General features: G+C 40.3%; 1 protein-coding gene and 1 long non-coding RNA gene across 3 annotated transcripts in view; one reads left to right on the plus strand and one right to left on the minus strand.

Annotated features, from left to right (window-relative positions):
* SYNPR (synaptoporin) overlaps positions 1-22,891 on the minus strand; it is a 328,630-nt gene that overhangs the window by 158,863 nt on the left and 146,876 nt on the right. The window contains exon 1 of one of the 2 annotated variants that reach the window (XM_003894227.3): positions 9,147-9,534. The exons of the other annotated variant lie outside the window; for it this stretch is intronic. Within the exon in view, the coding sequence (XP_003894276.1) occupies positions 9,147-9,170 (24 nt within the window). The 5' untranslated portion in view covers positions 9,171-9,534. Of the gene's footprint in view, positions 1-9,146; positions 9,535-22,891 lie in introns of those variants that run through there. 2 annotated transcript variants of the gene reach the window in all.
* On the plus strand, positions 19,554-20,890 carry LOC108584552. The gene is made up of 2 exons (XR_001899758.3): positions 19,554-19,637; positions 20,766-20,890. It is a non-coding gene; the product is annotated as an uncharacterized LOC108584552 (long non-coding RNA).

Here is a 22,891-nt window from a genome sequence, read left to right on the forward strand (position 1 = left end):
GAAGGAAGGAGGGTGTCTTCCAAATGCCTCAGAAGATGAGGAGTTTATAAATACCACTCAGAGTGAAGAGGTGAGCTGAGGGAAGGAGTCTGGGAGAGGAATGCCAGCAGATAATGGTCTTTGAAAAAAATTTGAGCTAACCGAGTTTTCTGATCAAATGTGTTAGGAGATGCCTTGAGGTAAATAAAACATGAGAAATGAAAAACCCTTGAATATCCTATAGTGGGGGCTAATGAGAAACCCAGAGCAGGCAAAGAGAAGCTTTCTCTGAGCATCTGTACTTGGGGAGAAAATTATGATTTGTCAATTCCACTGAGGAGTTTCCAGGATCATGTTGAGAGGGGAGAGGGTTAAAGTCACAGTGTTAGAAACTGATGGGCAAGGTCCAGGTCCTGTCAATCCCTGCCCCCTCTGCCCTGACTCCACAACAAATGGGTAATGGCAGGACTGATGGGTGTAAAGGGGCCCTAAGAAAGTGGAAAGGAAAATTCAGGGGCATTACTAAGATGAGCTAATCATAGGGAATGGCTTTATACATATTGCTTGTGGTTTTATTATAGTTATCCTTCAGTGATGATTCTCTGTCCCTGCAATTTATAATATGGCATAAATCTCCCCTTGAGATGGAATGACCCAGCAAAGCGTTTCCAGACTACTTTAGACCCATCCCATAACTGCAGTGATTTTCCTGGTAGACTGGGGAAATGGTTCCTCTAACCTCAAGCATTCATTGAGGGCATGAAATGAAAACTGATAGCAAAATGGACTTTGACTTACAGAGGAAGAAAATAACAATGCTATTGTCCAGGCCTGCAGTTTCAACAGTACTTTCCCATTTCATCTATGACAGCAGTCCTCTTCATCACTCTGGGAAGGTACTCGTTATTACTCATAATGGTACTCATTATTTCCATTTTACAGATGAAGATACCAAGGCCCCAAGATGGCAGATGAATTGTCTAAGGCCATGCATACCCCTGTGTCGCAGAGCTGGAATTTGGACCTATTTCCTCTCTTTGCAAGTTTGAGTGCTCTGAGGCAATGCAAGTAGAAGATAGTTTTCTTTTTGGGAATGCTGCCAGAGCAATATACTTGAAAGGCCTTTTATCTTTGCAAATGTGCCAAGGGTCTCGATAATTACAGATACCTTTTAACAGCTCATCAAAAGATCAAGGATATGGGCCCACATACAGTGTGAGCCCCATCTCCTGGCAAACTCCTGCATCTATTCAAGCTCAGGAGCGTGTGTGACAAACCCACTGCAAACCACCACCTGCCTTTTACGTGTTTTGCATGTCTACCGGTCTTCTAAGAGCCATCTAGGAGGACACGCTCTGTATCTTTTAGTGAGGCTGAAATTTGGCTAAAGTAACCCCCAAAGATGTTTGGGTATGTCCAGTTGAAAAACCAGGAACCTGCCTCAGGTACCTAGACATCTGCTTATAACCCAAAACACATACATTTCTGATTTGAGCCAGATCCATATGCTGGCCTTCCTCTGTTTAAAATGGTTCTTCAGCTCACTGGGCTGGAAGGAGATTGAGCTCTTCTGTTGTCTTCCTTTTGCATCAAATTCACCACAGGGCTTGGGCAATTCAACCCATCTTTTGGGGCTTCAGTATTCTGACTTAAATAAATTAAGTTTTAATGGTGTACAGTCACCAGCAAGAGGTCAGATAGTTTGAAGATGTTATCTGCTTCCTGCTTGGATGCTGACTCACACACCTGATCCATCAGACCTCAAAACCCACACTCTCTCTACTGTGGTAGGCTGATCTCTAGGGCTTCTTGCAGCTTTTGCAATAATCACTCCACATTCCCTAAACTACTGGGGAGACTCTAAGAATGTATGTGGGCAGTCTAAAACCACTCAGCTAATAAACACTGAGTAAGAAAGCCAAGCCTGTAGACCTCAAATTCCCTAACTACTGCTGGGCTGCCCTTATTGAGATGCTTCAAAGAGAAAAACTGTGTTTTAACCCTACTTACCTTTTTCCCCATTAAATAGAATAATTGTGTAGAAAAACACTGGTTTTGGCTGGGCGCAGTGGCTCATGCCTGTAATCCCAGCACTTTGGGAGGCCAAACAGGGTGGATCACGAGGTCAGGCGATTGAGACCATCTGGCTAATAAGGTGAAACCCCGTCTCTACTAAAAATACAAAAAATTAGCTGGTCATGGTGGCGGGCTCCTGTAGTCCCAGCTACTCGGGAGGTTGAGGCAGGAGAATGGCGTAAACCCGGGAGGCGGAGCTTGCAGTGAGCCGAGATCGCACCACTGCACTCCAGCCTGGGCGACAGAGCGAGACTCCGTCTCAAAAAAAAAAGGTAAAACACTTGTTTTAAGCCAGGACATGTGAGTGCGAATCCAGGTTTTATCCTTTATTAGCTGCAAGACTTTGGGTTTGTAACCATCTAAATGTCCATTTACTCACCTGTTGAAGGTGATAATATTTTAATATTGTCTTACTAGTTGGCTGCTAGAATCAAATGAGATAATGTAAGCTACACGAATGTGGTAAAGTGTTATGCAGAGGTAAGGGATAGTAATAGTAAAAGGACTTAGAGATGCCTTACTTATCTTGGTTGGCAAATGTTACATATTCAGGGAAAGCAACTTAAAAACCCTAGGGTAAACCATGCAGCAGAATATCTGAAAGAAAGAAAAGTAGAAACGTGATGGGAGGATTTGGTCAAAGGTGATGGTAAATCCTGCGTTTCCTGTCGTGGTTCTCAGCCAGGGGCAATTTGGCAATGTCTGGTGGTAATTTTGGCTGTCACAACCTGAGGGTTTGGTGGGGGGATTGCTACTGACACACAGTGGGTAGAAGCCAGGGATGCTGCTTAACATCTTATAATACATAAAACAGCTCCTTAACAACAATGAAGTATCTGCACCAGAATGTTAATAGTACCAAGTTTGAGAAATCCTGGTCTATTAGAAGTTCCGTGAATCCAGGAACTAGTATATCTTGTTTATTTCTGTGCCGTAGCATCTAGCAGTGTACTTGGCTTAAAGAGGGCACCCAATATATAAATATATTTATTGAATAGATAGATGAGTGAGTGAATACCCACAGAAAACCAGATAATGCAAGTTAGATCTATTTCAGATTGCCAGGGAAAATCGTAGTTTCTTTAGTCACCTTCTCTGTTTATTCTCTATCTTCTTTACTTTTCTTTCCTGTCAAATCTTTTTTCCCCTTCTTTCCTCTCCCAATACTGTCCAAGAATGAGAATGGCCCTATCAAATCTGAGAATGCCTAGAAGCAATAAAGAATGCTTATAAGACACACACACTGCAAAACCTTTTCTAGCTCCCTGCTTCCTACCACTCCATTTCAGCAGACAGTAATCACATCAGTAAATAAGTGGATTCACTCTTGTTCCTTCACTGAGTATGAACATATAGGACCAAAAGCACATATTTCCTGCAAATGCCTTACTAGAACACTTCAATTATGCTTTTAAGAAAACACATCCTGGGCCATGAAATAGAAATGAAGTTGAGGTGAGAAAATGGAAAAATGGAGGCATTTAGTTCTGGGAATGCAGAAATCATATCTATTTGTTCATCACTGTATCTCCCATGCCTAGCATGGTGCCTGGCACATGGTAGGCATCCTTAAATATTTATTAAATAAAAAAATAGGCGGGGTGCAGTGGCTCACGCCTGTAATCCCAGCACTTTGGGAGGCCGAGGTGGGTGGATCACGAGGTCAGGAGATCAAGACCATCCTGACTAACATGGTGAAACCCCGTCTCTACTAAAAAAAATATGAAAAATTAGCCGGGCGTGGTGGCGGCGCCTGTAGTCCCAGCTACTTGGGAGGCTGAGGCAGGAGAATGGCATGAATCCGGGACATGGAGCTTGCAGTGAGCCGAGATCGTGCCACTGCACTCCAGCCTAGGCGACAGAGCAAGACTCCATCTAAAAAATAAAATAAAATAAAATAAAATAAAATAAAATAAAATAAAATAAAAATAGATGACGTCCACATTCCAGACTTTTTCTAAAATCTTCCCCCAATTAAAAAAAAATGTTTTTCCTCTGCCATTCAATTTCTTATGAAGGTAGTTTGAATGTCATAGGTTCTGGAAAATCTTATCCATTTTCCTCCCTCATGGAGATCTAAAGCCAGATAAAGATGTGTGGGTTCAACATTGAGAATTGAGTGTCAATATGGTGACTTAAGAAGTCCTTGAAATAATAATTCATATTTGACACATACATTCTGAAAGCCATATTTTACCAGAAATAAAATGAGCCCAAAATCTTTGTTGTATCTTTGCCAGTAAGTCTACATTGAGACAATGTGTGGTAATTTGGGAGGATTTAAAGATTCTGTAAGGCCGGAATGATGGCTCAGGCTTGTAATCCCGGCACTTTGGGAGGCCGAGGTGGGAGGATCACCTGAGGTCATGAGTTCGAGACCAGCCTGGCCAACACAGTGAACTCCCGCCTCTACTAATAATACAAAAATTAGCTGAGCATGGTCACACATGCCTGTAGTCCTAGCTACTCAGAAGACTGAGGCAGGACAATCACTTGAACCCGGGAGGCGGAGGTTGCAGTAGGCTGAGATTGCACCACTGCACTCCGGCCTGGGGGACAGAATGAGGTTCCATCTCAAAAATAAATAAATAAATAAATAAATAAATAAATAAATGTTCTGTAAGCAAGGCTAAATAAGTATACCAGTAGCAAACTTTTATGCCCAACACATCATTTCCCCCAAAAGGCAATAATGACATGATCATCCACTTAGATTGGCCAACTCAAAGCTCCATGGTAAACTGATTACCTGTGTTGTGAATAAGCTTTCTAGAAACTATAACGAAACATGTTTGGAGTTGCTCCTGAACAATTTTCCATTAGTACTTTTGGATAGAATTTGTGTTTAAAAAAAAAAAAAAATCACAGAAAATATATTAATTATGCAAATCCATTAGTCTACAGAGTGGAGAGACTGAGGTGTTTCCATTTTCAAACCCTGAATCTTTAAACATTTAAAGACACACTGATGACCAAGAGTCTCTTCTAGAAGATTTAGTGCTTCATGTGCTGATTTCAGGCTCAAAATATTCACTGACTTATTTTCTTACACAAGAATGTGACAGGACCACAAACTCTATTTGTACACCAGTCTAGAATGTTTAACGAAAAATGCAAGATTAGTCCGAGACTAATTATGTGTTAACACCAGATGCTTTCTCCATACTTAACAGATAATTTTTAAGTGCTTAACGATCAACATGTTTAAGTACACACATCTGTAGCCAAAGAAAGGGCAGGATGAAACACAGGCAAGATGGAGTACAATCCTCAGTACTATTGATTTGGAATTTAGTCACCCCTCTGAAGAAAGCAGTATCTTCTATCTAGGGACTGAAATATGATATACTTTATAAACTTGTCTATAAGATTAGTTTTTAGGGATAGCCTATATTTGATGAACTCTGTGGTTGAGCACAACATATTTTTTTAAAGTAAAAGTTTTCATTTGATGGTTGTTAGTATATTTAGAACTCTCATAAATGCTGTTGGAAAAAGCAAATTGATTTGAATTTATTTTTCAGTATTGGCTCTAATACCACACTTTCTGACTAAACCACTCAATTATGACTTTTTTTTAAGAACAAGAAAAAGACATAATCTAGAATTGAGGAGTTACCCAAGCTTGCCTCTGACAAAAATGACTACCATTGGGGAAATGTATTTTATTGTGTATTGCAGTCTGAACTCTTTAACTAACTGGGTGCTTACACCAAGAGTAGCTCAAAAGCTGTTGCTTATTAGACACAGCAGATCACACCAATAACTCAATATTGTGTTAACCACTTCAGAAATTGACTCAGTTCTTCCAATTTGTGGTGGGTGGTTTTTGTTTGTTTGTTTGTTTTTAAGATCCCTCTGAGTTTTGGTAAATTTAGCAAAGGTGTTGTGAGCTAGGTTCTATCTTCTAGCAACATTTTCATCACTCATAATCCTTTCTCATAATGCAGCATTTTACAGGCTCACTTTATGACTGGAATGCCCTGCTTCTATCCAGAAGCTGCCACTTGAGGAGACATTTAAACTTATTGATTATATGTCAGTTGCATTTTCCCCCTATAAGATCCATCTGAATTTTATTGGCTCAAGTGCATTTAAAATGGGGAACTCAGTGCTCAGGTGCAAAGGAATGCATTTGGGGACTCTGAATTTCGACTTTGTCACGCTTCTCAGCATGCTTATTGGCAGCTGTGTTCCTTTTTAAATTACCCAGGGGAGATAGACACTTCACAGTATTCAACCTGAAGTGCTACCTCAGCCCTTTCCAGCTAGCCAAAGAATAGAAATAATAATAATAATAAAAAAATCATGGTGGGAGTGAGTAAAGGGAAGGTGAGAATTTTATAAAGCTCTCCAAAAATGATTCAGTTGTAATGCTTTTTATATTTTGCACCAATGACGAACCAGCTGCCTTGAGATATTGATATTTCTAAGCTATCGTCACATCCTTATTTTGACTTTATGTCCAAAAACTGAAGGTCAAAGGAATTGATTTACTTTGATCAATTAAAAGATCTACCTTGATTTAGCCACTTCTGCATAAATTTTACCCTAGGTGGGCTCATTTAGTCACACTCACATCTTTGTATCTGCTCAAATTGAGTGGAAATAAAACACATATTCTTCAGTTTCAAAGACATGCTTAGCTCGGAGTCATAACGGCATAGACTGAGAAGAAGGAGACTACCTTGTATCAAAACAGGGAAAAATAGGATGTTTAACTGTAGGTCCCTGGAAATCATTTCAGTCTAGGCATTCGTTGTAGATTGTACCAATGACAGATGGGAGGGAGGAAGAGCAGGACTCTGGAATGAGCCTGCCTGGTTCCGAGACTCATCCCCATCACTGTGTTTCTTCAAGTAAGTTACATACTTGTCCTACGTCTCCATTTTCTCATCTGTAAAATGGGGAGGTAATGTTATGGCCCTCATAGAGTGCTTGTCAAGATTACAGGAGATAAGCCATGTAAAATGCTTAGCACAGTGCCAGGCATATAGGATGTATTTACTAAATGGAAATGACTTTTGCATTCTTCATTATGCTAAAAAGAAGAGAGGAGCTCATTGTGAAATTTTAAAAATCTCTTTATTGTTTCCCCCAAATGACACAAGTCTTTAATCCTTGGAAGAGATTATGACAGATTTTCTAGTTATGGCATTATGGACCTTTCAGAAGTGATACTTGTAAAAACTGTGCACATTGGCTCTAACTCAAACTAAGGATCCTGACCTTTTAAAGATACAGATGCCTTGTTGTTCCTCCGGTCTGGGCCTAAGTATGCTTGGAGCCCTAACACTTCTGTAAACCAGGAGACTGGAGGAAAAGGCAAAACTTTCACATGCAGAATGCATGCTGCCACCTCAAGTTTCATTAATTTATATTACTGAATAGCTTCAGATGATGATAAGCTCTGTCTATAGCAAATGACTTTATATACAACCTGTTACAGCCATGAAAGGAGAATGATTATATAAAATATATTATATAAAATATTAAGGGACGTTGAGGGACTGGATGTGCTGGGGAGGGGAACAGGTGATGTTCCGTGCTGGTGAGTTTACTTAGCAGTAATTGGCAACAGCCCAGGGATAAAAGTTTTTTTTTTTTTTTTCAACAAATTATCTGCTAAGATACACTTGGCTCCAGCTAAGGTTTAAGTCATCTGAGGCTGATATTAGGCACATGCTTATTGGGACCTGTAATAAGGCAATATAATAACTTGGGTGGGTTTGGGGGATTAGTCTATTTTTGAGGCTGAGTTAGATTGATCAAAATTCAGTCTATTTGTCAAAATGAGTAGCTTCACTGGAGTGTGCACAGGGTGTGTGAGTCGTGGCACATCCAAAAGGGAGTAGATATGAAGGTTAGTGCACTCCCAGACAGGCATTCTGAGCTGTCATAAGACTACTTCACAATCTGAAAAATTGCTATTCTGAAAAAAACCTATGCCTACAAGCCCTAGGCCTGCATGATATTCCCAACTTTACTCTCAAAATCTCTGAAAAATGTACAGTCAGACCTCCTTTTGCTTCACATGCCACAGTGCCTTTAACTTTCATCATAAATCTATTCTCCAGCTCATTTCACCGAGAAAAATACTATGCAGATTTGTTGATTGTGTAACAAAAAGAGAAGATTAAAGCATCAGTTTGTTTCCATTAAAGCAATTATTTAATCATCTTATCATCCCTGTCAAGAATAATTATATTAAAAGACTTTTCCCCAGACTTCTGAATTAACAATGAAGAATTCAGACCATCTCTTACTCTGAACAAAAAGAACGCAGCTAACAGGTAATGCATTTAAAAATCATTTCTAGCAATGGTGACCGGACAGTCATTTTGCAGTAGTTAAATTTAATAACAGCAAATTTCTCCTGATTAGCTTCACATATAGAAACACAGGAGCCCGGACTGGGCATCTAACAGATGGTGGCAGAAATACACAGTGCAAAGAAAGACGAAAGAGAAGCAACAGCCACTTGTGATTACAGCTTTTCATGGCATGCTAGGACTTCATTTAGTGATCTGAATACTTTTTCTAAATTCAATTCTTTTAGTGTGTGCATCCAATCGTAGGGGAAACTCATTCATTCTACATACAGCTATAAGACCTTATGAAGCTAGCACCTTTCAGCACAACATATAATATTTGGTAGCTGTGGATGGAGTTTAAGTAATTCTCACTCTGACACTGACGAAGAAACTTTAATTAAAATGGTAAGCAGGTTGCAGCACAATGAATGTATTTAGGATATTAAACACTCCAAGGATGGGGGGTAGGGTAGAATGACATTACATTTTTATAAAGCAAATATAAGTTTGCTTAAATACTTTCCTTACTATGTTCCAAGAAACCCAGCACATACTTAAACAGCTAAAGTAAGCATTTCACTATCAACACAGCCTCTTTGGTTTTTAAACATACAAATCATGAGAAAGCAAAGTCAAGAAAAAGAGATATTACCACTAAAGACTTAAAAACTGATATTTGGAAAGAAAAGTGTACAATCCAAATGTGCCTATGGAGACACACACATGCACACACATATCCCCACAGCCAGCTGTAAATCAAGATAGCTGCAAACTTACCGGAGCAAATATCACCATACACATTTACAAAAGAATTGATAATCCAACTTCCCTCTCCTGAAAGAAAATAGAGGTTGTCTCATACTAAAAATAAAGCTTCTCTGTCCACAGCACCAGCCACTTGTCCCTCTTTTTATGAAGCAAAGGAGGAGAAGAAGAAAATCAATGCAGAGGGAAAGTGAGATGTTATACCAATCAGATAGCAGCTTCAGCCTCATTTGCAGAGAGATGGCAAAACGGTCATATTATTAGATGGTGACAACCCACAGCTGAGTACGGGAACCTGATACTCCCCTCTGGTGAACGCCGCCTGCTTGGTGGGGAGGTGGCTGCCACCATGGTGAGCTCCCACACTTGGCTCTTGGCTCACAACTGGAAGTGCAGGACTGCTTTGCACAAGCAGGCTGCATCACCAACAGAGGCACCATCTCCCCTTTACTCTGCCAGCCCCCTCCTCCTGCAAGCACAGTGCTTAAAAACAAACTAGATTTTTTTTTTAAAGCCAGAATTTTGTGTTTTAAGGGTATGGAAAAAAATGATGGTTTTATAAAATCTTATGAATAGATTTGCATAGATTAAGTAAACGTTGATATGTTTGTTTAAAAAAAATTGCCCTTGTTTTAATGTAAATGCAGAGATGTTATGCATAATCCCCATTTGGGAAATTCATACACTGCCCATAAATAATCATTAAGGTGATGTACTGGAAGACAGGCTTTTAAGACTCTGGCAACTGTAGAAGGGACAGATTACAACTTGGTTGCTCACTCATCACAGGAGTGTTACTTAAAGATGTCTCCTGCAAAATCTCAAAATTAAAAAGGTTTCAGATGCTTAAGTGCAATCTGGATCTGCTTTTTTCTTCAAATAAACCTCTGTAGGAAGGAGTTGAGCTCGACTACTTCGAAGGGCCCAAATCATAGCACCTTGAGGCAATGTGTGTTGGGGATGTTTGTACCAAATTCTTGGAGAGGCTGCCACAGGTGACATGTTCTCACACTGGCATCCTGAGGACAATTTTTCCCCAAGGCGGATACCACAGCACAGGGAAAGGACGTCTGTCTTTGGGTCCCCACTCAGTGCAGGAATTTTGTCAGGTTGGCTGAGATGTCTCTGCTTTATCTTTTGTACAGCTGGTGATGACTCAACTGAAATGCACATAGGCTGGCCACATTTTTTATAGGTATTAATTTGTTGTTAATTTGGAGTCATTCGAAGTCTTTTATTGAGGTCCCTCTCTCTGTGTTTCGCTTTCCTTCCTATCTCTATCTCTTTGTATCACTCTCTCTCCTTCTCTCTCATGCATGCACGTGTGCACACACATACACACACACACTATCACTACCATATCACAGCCACCACCATCATCTCTCTCTTACTCCCTTTCTTCCTTTTCTTATACACATAGTAACAACTTGGTGGATAGGGGGAGGTTGGGGGACCAAACAAAACAACCAAAAAACCATAATGAGGAGTCAGGCAACTTGGGTTCTAGTCCTGGTCTCCCACTTACTAGTCATGTGACCTGCACCTGAGCCTTAGTTTCCCCTCTGTAAAATGGCTACACTTATGCCTCATAGAGCTGCACTCATAAAGCTATGAGTGGGAAGGTGTGGGGAAGAAATGAGCACTGGGCAAGGCAGTGCTTTCACCTACACTACACACCTGCAAACCGGGCTCAGGGAGTCCAGATCCCTTTCTCCTCCGTCTCCTTTGATTGGCTTGTTTCCTACGCCTGAGCTTTTGGGATGCTTACCAACTCTTCAAACTGTATGTGCCCAGTGGCCCCTTTGAAATTCTGATAGGAACCTTTTCCTCCCCACTTCCCTATGGCCACCACTCACCTGCTTATTGACAAATCTCTGCACGCCAGTGAGAGAAGTTACTCAGGGGAGTAAATTAAGCAAGTGAACATATCTGAAGCAAGGAAAAAAAGGCTTACGATCACCAGGCATTTAAGTGAGCACTCAGTAGGCATTTACAGAATAAATAAATGAAGGATTGACTGAAAGAATAGTGTCCCTGTGCTGAAGGCCACAGTTCCTCCAGGTGGCTGATAAGGGGCAGAGTTAGAGTAGGGTCGAAGAGGTGGCAGTTTCCAGCAATGCACCTGTAGGGTAGAACCATACTTAATTGTTTCTTCAGGGAGGCCAGTGAGTAATTCTCATTGGCTTTGAATATTAAGAGCCCTGTTGCAAGTAAAAGTAAAAAAGTTCTGTCTTCTACATAATAATAGCGAACGTTTCTTGAATATTAACTCTGTGCCAGGTACTATTCTAAGTGGGTGTTTTTGGTATATCATCTTATTTGAGCCTTACAAAACTTCAGGTTACAATTTTTATTCCAGGGTATAGCTGAAAAAAACAAGACCCAAAGAGTTAAGTAACTTATCTGAAAGTACACAATCAATACCTGGTAAAGCTAAAATTCGAGCCTAATTGTATGCCATTGTCTAAGCTATTAATCACTCTGTTTCGGACACCACATGATGGTACTTATACTTTTATTTATTCAGTGTACAGGGTATGACAAATCCACATTTGGATGCATGGACCCCACAGTAACTTCTCAGTTGTCCCCATTATGCAGATTTGCACCAGAGATTAGAACTTGCTGGTGTAGAAGGAGCCCATGAGATCCACGCTCAGGCCCTGCTGGGTTCTGTATGGACTTAGGCACTTTATCTAACACTTGGGAAGATAGGAGGTGTGAGGCTCGGTCTTGGATTTGCTAGCGGTTTGCTCTGTGACCCTGGGTGTGTCCTGGAATTTGTCCACGTCTCTGTTTTTCTCATGTTTAAATTGAAGGATTTCCACTGAATTATCTCTAAAGGGCTTTCTGGGTCAACTTTCACTAGATAAGATTCTAAGGCTAATAGGCAGATTCTAATCTGCTGGTTGGGTTAGCTCTTCCTGCCTCATATATTTTTTCCAGATAGAGCATTAACATTCTCTAAGTCTGCCCTGCTACCACCCTTTGGTCACCTCTCTGTGGACCACTACAACAGGCTCCCTTTAGGTCTCACTGCTTTCACTCTTTCCCCTAGAAATCTCTATTACCCATGTTGAGCCATTTAAAGCATAAATTAGATCATATCAATCATCTGAGAAAAGTTCTTCAATAGCTGTCCAGTAGGTTTACAGTAAGTAAAACCCAAACCCTTTCTCATGCCTTTAAAGTGTTATGCAATCTACCTTTCATCTATTTTTTTGTTTTATTTAATTCCAACCCTCTCCTTTCCTATTCTTCAGCCACACCCACCTTCTATGCCTTTGTACTAGCTATTCTGTCTGCTTGGAACATTCTTTCCTCAGATCTTTTCCTGCCCTCTCTTCCTTTGCCATTCAATTGTTAGTTCTACTTTCTGTTTCGTAGAGGGTCTTTATTCCCCAACCACCTAACTTAAAAACATCTTTCACTTTCTCCAGTAACTCTTTTTTTTATTTTTGCACTTTTATTGCCTGACACCATCTTGCTTATTTATGTATTCATTTATTACTGACTATCTCCATTTACTAAGACGTCCACAAAAGCAGGAAACTTGTTTGTTTTGCTTAATACCATATCCTTGGGGTTTCAGAGAGTACCTGCCACATAGCAGGTGTTCAATAAATGTTTGGTGGAAAAATGAATGAATGATGAAATCAGTGAATCAGCATGAGAACAATTTAGGTTTGAGATGGTGGTAAAGAAACCTAATTTTTTCAAAGGAGTTTAGCCTTGAAATGCAGAACAGATGAATAAGGGCAATTGATTCATTCATACTAGCAGATACAGATTGTTTTTACCTCTTCATTCAAAGAACATTCTGGAAGGATTGCAAATTTCGGTGTCATATTGATTTAATGGGAAACCATGTCAAAGATGGTGGAAAGCTCCTTTTGTAAACTATACTGATCAGTTGTTTTTTTAGAAGCTTGGGTTCCCAGGGTTTTGTTCACCTAGGCCCACATAGAGCAGCTGATTTTTGGATACTTGCCCATATATTTGTCATTAGAGAAATAATCTTGTCAGCTAGCCACTTAGACTGTCCTAACCTTCCAATTTATCAGACAGCTCAGACAGTCGGCTACCACTCTCTATCATAGAATTGGAACTGACAAAAATAAAGCAATATGCCAATATTTGATAGTTCTTGTTTGAAAAATGATACTCACATTGTTGCTACTGCCTTTAAAATAACATTTATCCATTATTAGATTATTAAAAATAGAAGTACAATGTTTTCTAAGTCAAGTATTTACAGAGAAGGTTAAGTAGATTAAAATAATCTGTGATTCTCTGAAAACCTCATTAGCAATGCTAATTTCTAATATGGTCAGAGCTTCAACTGTGATCTTTCAGTTGAGCAATGGCCTTCAGACAACTTCAAAAGAATTTTTTTTTCCTCTGAATGGAAAAGCTTCTCTCCCCTTTGGTGGACACACCTTCTGGTAAATGCAACAGTTCCTTTCCCTTATAGCCTCTATTTCTAAACATCTGGCCTCTCAAAAGGGGTCCTTTCAGGCCTGTCTGCTGGCCAGTGGGAGGCCTCGCTTGCTAAGCATTTAGCAAACACTGAGAGGAAAATTCCAGAGCCAGAGGATTTCTTCACTGCAGTGGGAGAAAGGAGGTAATCAAAGATAAGGCTACTTTGACCATACTAATAAATGACCAAGAGAGTTAGCCAAGCCTCTTCCATTTTGCTTCAGGAACAATTTCAGCTCTTTCAAGCTATAGCAGTGAGAGCACTTACATCCAATTCACTTATGGAACAACCTTGAAATCTTTAATGGTGCCTTCCTTTCTCTGACTGAGCACAGCTCCTAGCATGGGTAAAATGCAATTTATTGTGATGTGAGCAGGTATATAGAATCAGGGCAGAACTTTCTAGGCCTCTTATCTTTTATTTTCCTTGTAAGAGAAAGTTGTTTTCTCCAACACTGTCTCTTTTCTTTCTCAAATACTAATGAGATAAAATAATATTAATATCACTTGAACATTTATTAGATCATTAGCTTTCCTCAGTAGGGTTCAAATCTGTCTGAAAGAATTCTACAGTGAAGCTGGGAGGCACGATAGCTCAGGCCTGTGGTCCTGGAGCATAAGGTAGCAGAGGCCAAGAGTTCGAGACCAGCCTGGGCAACATAGCAAGCACTCATCTATATGACAGTAAAACATAATTTTATTAAAAAATTTCTACACTGAAGCCGAAAGGAGAAGGAAAAATTTGTGGATGCAAGGAAAGCTAAGGAATATAGTGGAACAAGATTGAGAAAATTAGGATATTTGGGTGGAAATGTAGTCACGCTTGGGAGATAAAAGGAGAGAAAATGGTAGTTAAAATAGCAGGTAAAAAGTGTTCAAGACATATTTTCTGAAGACCATGAGTCTAAGCTCTTCAAGGACACAATATCTCACTTATCCCTGTATCCTCAGCCCAAAGCAAAGTGCCCAGCACAGAGCAGCCAAGCAATGACTATTTGCTGAATGAGCGATAAATAGAATTATTTGGAGATAAAATATATATGGTTAAGCATGCTCCCCTTTAGGAAGACATTGTGCTGGAGAGCTTTTGTTTGTCCCTCTAGAGTCACTCTCCTGTCTACTCTGTGTCCCAGCAGGCTGAACTAATGGACTCCATCAATGAGCTCCCTTTCTCTGAGGCATCCTAATGGGAGGTGCTAATAATAAGAAGTACTGCCAGGAAATTAGAGGGTGAGAGGAGACTGAGGTCAGGGTATTTATTCCCTTAGCACCCCCGATGGGTCCTTAAGTTGGCTATGTTCCTCTAGCGAAGGCCACAGGTGCTGTGAAGTGGCCCTTTCCATCCATACAGCTTCTTTCTCTTTCTTTCCTTCTTTTTCTTTCTTTGTCTCCATTCCTCCCCTCCCCTCCCCTCCCTCCCTCCCTCCTTCCCCTCCTTCTTTCCTTCCTTCCCTCCCTTCCTTCCTTTCTTGCTTTTCCCTTTCTTCTTTCTTTTTCTCTCTCTCACTCTTCTTTCTTTGTCTCTCCTTCCTTCCCTTTTCTTTTTTACTTAAACTTTGTTTACCTCTTTTCAATTTGCCCCTTCAAAAAACTCCCCTCAATCACTCTGTTTGAGTGTGCCAGCTATTTCCTGTCTGAAACCTGACTAACACAAACAGGCAGATTCTAGTTCCAGCTCTGTATATTACTACCTGTGTGGTTTTGTCACTTGCCCTAACCGATCAAATTGGGTGCTTGTAAACTAATGCATACAAAGTATTAAGTGCATACCAAGCATTTAACATCTAACAACAATAAGAATGACAGTGATACCCTTTGCCAGCATGTTTGTTTGATAGAGATAATGCACATGCTCTTTTATTTTGTCTCTAAAGGAAAGAGCTGTTCATGTTTTAGAAAGAAAAGGGGCCAGGCACAGTGGCTCATGCCTGTAATCCCAGCACTCTGGGAGGCCGAGGTGGGCAGATCACTTGAGGTCAGGAGTTTGAGACCAGCCTGGCTAACATGGTGAAATCCCATCTCTACTAAAAATATAAAAATTAGCTGGGTGTAGTGGCGGTTGCCTATAATCCCAGCTACTCAGGACACTGAGGCAGGAGAGTTGCTTGAATCTGGGAGGCGGAGGTTGCAGTGAGCTGAAATCGTGCCACTGCACTTCAGCCCTGGCAACAGAGCAAGACTCAGTCTCAAAAAGAAAGAAAGGAAAGGGAGAGGAAAAGGAAAATCCATACTGTGTTGAGAAAGATTTAACAGTCTTTCCCCGCTGGAATATCAGGGAGTATGGAAATGACACTGAGGCACATGTCTTGAAGCAAAGAAAGATTTGTTGAAAATGGTTTTGACTATTGGCATTTCTGAGTATTCAGAGTACATGGGTCAATCCAGTCAGCCTATCAATCAGGTGCATGAAGAGTTGCTTCTTTTTGACGCTTGCTGGAGGGCTGTCCATGGATTCCTGGATGTTCATCCACAGGCCCTGGATCTCAGGCAATAATTCCAAATCTATTAAGTGCTAATTACCCCCTCTGCTTTCATTTCTGTCCTAATTAAATACTTCAAGCCACTGGAGGGGCTGAGTCCCTTTAGAAGCTCCCTAATGTCCCAAAAAGACTTTGACTCAGGAGACAAGGTGGCTCAGATATCGCATATCATGTCTAAAACCCACCTGGGGGCTCACGTCCTCAATAGGAAACAACAATTCTCAAATCCATAAGAACTTTGTTAATCTTCTAAAGTAAAAGGGCAACCATTCATTTGCCTAAAAATTTCAATTCTGCAATTGTTTATGGCATATGTGTTATATGCCAGGCACATGCTAAACTCTGTGGATACAGTGGTGAAATGGGTAAACATGGTCCCTGCTGAAAGGAACTTAGAATCTTTCTGAGTTACTGTGCAAGTCAGGACCTTATGGGCCTGGTATATAAATAATGCTCAATACACATTGTTATATGATTGAGTACATAATGCTGAATTACTCCGACATATTTCTTAATTTTAAAGGTTAAGTATATGAACATATTGGCCTAGACTTGCAAAGTTCAAAATGTAAAATACAACCATCAAATATTTTGGTAAAATTTGTGAATATGTGAGAATATAGGTGGTACATTCAAATAACCAAATCATCTCAGCTTACAATGTAATTACAGGCATAATATTTAATAGCTCAGTTTTTAAGCTGAATGCCAGGAATTCCACGGAGATGCTCCAGGGCACACCATGGAGGTGGGAGGGTGTGCTAGGGGCAGCCAAAGGAACCAGGGTTCCACATCCCTTCTCTGCTTCAACCAGGCCACTCCACTGTTTTCTCGATATCCCAGGTTTCTGAACATGATTGCATTTGAACAAAATGTTTTGGATCTTAAAAGAAAAACTGTGGAGAACCACTCATGTAATGGAGAAATTTGGCAATTGTGATTTCCTATCATGGACCTTTCTGATTCCAATAATGGTGCTAATATTTATTTCTGGGTATTAGCCTAAGTGCTGTGCATGGATTATGTCATTTGATTATCATTTATCCTGATCTACCAGAATCTACTGTTATCATCATTTTACAAACGAAGATGACAAGGTTTAGTGTGGTTCAGTAAGTTGCCAAAGTCTGCCTAGAGAGTAAATATTTGAATAAAGGCTTGAACCTGGGTTGTCTGTTTCCAAAGGCCAGGTTATAAATCTCTAGATTACCCAGTCTTGCGAATGTGGGCAAGTTTAGCACGTACAAGGTGGGAGATGGGCATTTCCTCTCTGACAGTTGTTTAGAACTTAAAACAATGTTGTATTTCAGTTGCATAATTTCTGGCGATTATATCTACTCTTCTGGTGCAGGGGATTAAAAGTGGTCCCACCATAAACTGCTGAACAGTAGACTCATTCTTCCTGCAGTCTTGCATAGCACACCATATTACATTGTTCATAGTAGGCAATAAACAAGCCTTTGCTTATTATTAAAGAAGAGAAAATAAATGACTTTTCTTAGGCCTATTTTCATAATTCTAGTCAAAAATAGCAGAGATACATCTGTTTGTTTTCCTTCTATTATTTTTTATAACAGGGAGAGCTCTATCAGCAAATTGATGGCTTAGGAGTTTGGCTGTTCCTAACACACATTTCTTAAAGCCTGATGTGGAACCAGAAGATGAATAGTTGTTGCTATGATTAAGGATTAAGACTTTATATCATAGGTCCCTGAGGTCCAGTTTTTACAAGAATCTTGTTAGTACTGTAATAAGAGTGAAAGAAGAAAAACATGGAAACCATTTTCAATAATCTTGCCCAGTACCCTGAGATAGGAATAGTAAATTCCATCAAGAGGTACGTGACTTTTTCGCTGATCATTTCCGCATGAAGGGAGGGCGTCATAGCCAACTGCATGTATTGATGAGACTCTCTTAGCCTTTCTAAACTTCCATTTCTTCACCTGTAAAATGGGAATAACAATGCTGAGTTATATAAATAATATGCAGCTGAGGCTGGTGGAAAGTACAATGACACAAGTGAAATTGTATTCTCTCTGCTAAAGCTACAGGCAAGATAGATTTCAGAATCAAATGCTTACAAAATGGCTTTCTGGTTTTTCTTTCCTTTTCAACAAATTGAGTTAAAAAAAAAACCCTGTTAAACCAATATGCCTCCAGAACCCAGACCAAATTACAGCTCTTAATAAAATAAGGCGTGGGTAGGAAAGAGGATGAAAGTCTGTTTCTCCCCATGTAGTTTATGAAATGTAGAGTGTATAACATTTGAGTGTTCTCATGGAGCTCCAAAGAGCCTCGTCATGATCTGCTTGATTAGGATTCCATCTGAAAGCATTCTCCCCACTCTGCTCCCAGCTCCTGCCCCACCCCAGTCTCAGGGATATGTGTGGTGATGATGCCCTGCAGCAAAGGAATGGAGTTGGTCTAAAGGGATCTGGGGCATTATTCTAATTGGAGTGCTTATGAAATATTTGTAAAAACCTCTCTCTTTTGATGAGTATGTCTTACGCCAGAGGTGTTTCTGCATCCCTATGGTATGAGGGTAATCCATTTAGCTGGTAAAATTTCTACAATTTTATTAACCGCAAAATCCCTCCTATCTGGGTGAGGCTTCTTATATTTCTGATTTACATCTTCCCAAACCCTTGGATTCAGGGCTGCAAGGGGAGGCGCTGCAGCTCTGGTATCCCATGGGGCAGTGGTGAAGCCACCATGAAGCAGCTCATGCGAAAGTACTTTGAGAAATAAAACGTGCAGTACCAAGTACAGTTATTCTTAGTTTCTGTGTTCAGTGACCTTCCATAAATATAAGACAAACCTATCTTTCCCCCAATAGTTGATTATGTATTACTGCAGGCGTGTGTAGAACAGTCCAAAATGCCATGTGAACTGTTCATTCTCGCACAGAGAAAAACCAGTTTTCTTTCTTCAGCTGTGCCTCTATTTTTAAAATAGAATGTCTTACCAATGTCTTCCTTAAAATGTTAGTTCTTTCTTACACCATCCCCAAGTCTTTAAATGATACAAATTAAGAGAGTCAGTCTGAAGAACAGGACATTCTGATATTTCCAGAATGTCACTTATCTCAACTCTAGGAGCAACACTTCTCCTCTCATTTTGTTGAAAGTGTGGAGACAAAAACTCCCTGTAAGGGGCTGTAGCGCTACTTGTTCTGACATTAGTTATAATACAAGGAAAGTCAGCTTTAGACTGTTCAGAAAAAACTTCCACCCTTTCTGTTACAACACACAATGCTCTGTGATATGGATCCTGGGAAACAAAGCCACATAGCAACGTGGTTCTCAGACTTGGCTGCCCATCAGAATCACCTGGGCAGCTTATACAAGAACATGGATCCTCAGTTCCAAACCCGGACCTCCTGAATCAGAAGCCAGGAGAGTAGAGTACTTAGAAATCTGGAATGATCAACTTCCCCGGCGCCCCTTTCCCACAGGGAACTTGACAAGGAATCTTTGCACAGCACATGAAGCCAGGGATTGTACCGAATGATCCTCAACAAGGCCACCATAACTTATCAGACAAGGTGAGTTCCATGTTCAACACAAGTAAGAAGTGTTGTGGGAAGGGGAGTCTCATCAAAGGTGAGAGAGGCTGGCAGCAGGCATTAGCTCCACGGTGTGGAAACATATCAGTGAGGCCTCAAGCCCACCTCTCCTTCTCCTACCTCTTTCTTGTCTGGGTCTGCCTCTTTCAGGGAGCATGCTGCTACACACCAAAACAAGAGGAGGCGCTACTCGAAAAACAATAAGAGCAATGACAAGGTTGAAATGTATGTGCCAGGCCCTTTCCTAAGCAATTCATAGGAATTAATTCATTTAATCCTCCTTAAGATACAATTAAATTAAAAAAAATTAAAGGTCAAAAGCACATGGAAATACTCCTGGAACCATTTCTTAGAATCAGCTTGGATTCTGCTGTCTTACCTCAAACCATCCCTAATCTTTTCCATGTCAGTTCATCAACACTGCTTCCACCAGGAGGCTTGAGCAATGCTGTCTTGGGGTTGCCCCTCCCCGAGAATGTCCTCCTGAGAGACAAGGACATAAATGCAAGTAGTTTATTTGGGAGATGATTCCAGAAAAGAGAGTGGGGAATTGAGACAGGGAAATGAAGGGAGCTGATAAAGAATGCATTCATGAGCAGGTGCCTGTGCTAGGCAACTGGGATTACCTCACTGGGGTGCTATGGAAGACAGTGTGCACACGCTTCAGAGGTATTATAGGAGGCGCAGGAAGCAGGTACATTTATCCTCCAACTCCTTTCTTTTACTGGCTCCTGCAAGCATCAAATTCCCTGCATTTCTGGCCTATCCCTCTTCACAGCCTGAAGCCCTCAGTTAGAGAGAACTGGCCTCCAGACAGAATGCTCAGGGCCTGTGTGGTGAGTGCTGCAGATTTAAGTGCATGGCCTTAACAGTGCCTGCTGCAATGCATACAGGTGCTTTGGAAAGGTCTAAGTCACAAACAGGGAAGAAAAAAAAGAAAAGAAAAGGGAAACTATGACTTTTTTAAATGAGGGCTCCAAGGAAAGATTATGTTGGTTCTAGCTGTACTTCTTGGTGATTTTTTTTTCTTTTTGCTTGTTGGTTTTGTTTTTAATGGGCTTGATGATTTGTGTAACGGTTCACGCTTTCTTCTTCTTTTGTTTGCAGCCATGTGCTTTCAAGCCTCTGCCCTTGGTTTATGCTGTTCTCTCCACACAGAGTGCTTTGCTTCTCTCCTCGGCCAACCATGACTCTACTTTTCCTTCAAAAGACCAGATAAATGACCACTTCCATCCTTTTTAGTTTTTTCTTATGTATAACCCTTATGTCATCCTGTGTCATAGTTAGCCATCTTCATGTTTGTCTCTTCTCTTAACCCAGTATTTTGCGAGTGAGAGGTGATAAACAAATACCCACGCACTGAATGGACAGACCTAATCTAAACAATGAGATCTCAAGCTTCTTATTCGTAACACCTGATTTAACTTCGGACCCTGGGCACATGATTGTGGAAGAAATATTTCACTTCCCCTTGCCCATTTTCAAAATTGTTAGGTCATTCAATGTTGTTGATTTCTAGTGTTTTCTTTTCTGTCCTTCCTATCAGGGTAAGTTCCACATCACTAGTAGATTGAAATCACAGCTCAAATATGTCTTAATATTGAGGTGGCACCAGTGAGTGCATAAGTCCACTAGGTTAATGAGCCAACATTATTAAATACAGGTAAAGAAATAGAGAAGTGTTGTTGGCTCTGCTGCCCAGGAAGCAACAGCTTCACAAATCAACTTCCAGTTTTAGAAACAAATGTCCATATCTCACTCTGCTGAAAGGCCACTTTCCCTGTAGGGGATTCATGATTAGGTTTGTGAACTCCTACTCATCCTTCAAAACCCAGCTCAGTTGTCACCCCCTCTGTGAAGAGGAAAAGAGGAAAGAAGCTGACATTCGTGGAACACTTACTCTTCCAGCTACTGCGTGTGGCACTTTACTTGTGTCATTTTATTTTATTCTCCCAACAGCACTGCAAGGTAGAAGTTAGCCCCATTCTTCAGAAAGAAAAAAAAAAATGGCATGAAGCAAAAATCCAACAAATAAGTGATGAAAATAAGCTTCGAAGCTGGGTCTCTCAGATAGCACAGTGTTATACCTTCTGTTAGCTTAGATTGCCTTCCACATCGTTTATATAATAAACTTTTTTGAGTACATATGGCCTCATCCTGTGTCATAATAAATCCTCAGCAAAATATCTGTTAGTTGGATATTATCAACCACATTTCACAGGGATGCAAAGGTCTAGGAAGTGCTTTTCTTCTTCTGTCTTCTGTCCTTCCACACTGGTTGATCCGTTTCAGTTATACTATTTGTCTTAAGACTTCACAATTATGTACATCTATTTCTATCTTCCAAACAAGAACACAATTTCCATGAGGATAAGGGTGTGTGTGTGTGGTGTGTGTATTCTCAGTGTAGGGGTGAATGAATGAAACTGTGGAATGAATAAACTCACTTATACCCTAAAATAAAATGTAAATATATGTTAATGCTTTGAAAAAGTCTTTAATCTATTTGAAAAACTGACCTTATTTAATGTCCTAAGTACAATTAGCCCACATTGGATGCATTTCATTTATTCACTCAGGTCATGCATATCTGTACCTCCCTCACATCTGGCAACGTGCCAAAGTTTCAGATTCCCAACAACCTGGCTCTTTTCTATGTTTTGATGTAGGCAAGAACCAAGAAAAAAAAATCAGACAAAGGATATGTCACCAAGCCTTTCATACACTAATGACCATGTACCTTGCTCAGATGAGAGGCTCCCTAGTCCTTACCCAGAGCCTAATTCCTCTTCTTTGTCAAATAGTCCTAATAAGGTTGGTTTTTTCTAAGTTGACAGCATATTAGAAGAAGCCAAGTAAAACGGAACAAACTGTCAGAAGAAGGCACACTTAGAGCCCCGTGGGAACAAGAGAGAGCACAAAAACAATGAAGGGGCATAAAGAAGAACTTGAAAGCATGACATTCTCAGAATATTTTATGTAAGGGCAAAGAAACCCTGCTCTGCTTCACAGGTTCTGAGGATGTCGTTGCATTCTGGTAAAGAACAATGTTGTCAAAAAACTGTTGAAGTGTTTTCCATCAACTCTATTTTAAAACACAAGGATGTCAACAAGTTATATATTTAACTAATAATTTCTATTTAAAATAGTTACGATCTTTTTTAAAACAACCTGAGAATTTGGTTCTTCAGTGACAAAACTTTGACTATCAGAAATCACATCTATTAAGGAAG

Source organism: Papio anubis, chromosome 2, assembly GCF_008728515.1.
Source record: "Papio anubis isolate 15944 chromosome 2, Panubis1.0, whole genome shotgun sequence".
NCBI classification, from domain to species: domain Eukaryota; kingdom Metazoa; phylum Chordata; class Mammalia; order Primates; family Cercopithecidae; genus Papio; species Papio anubis.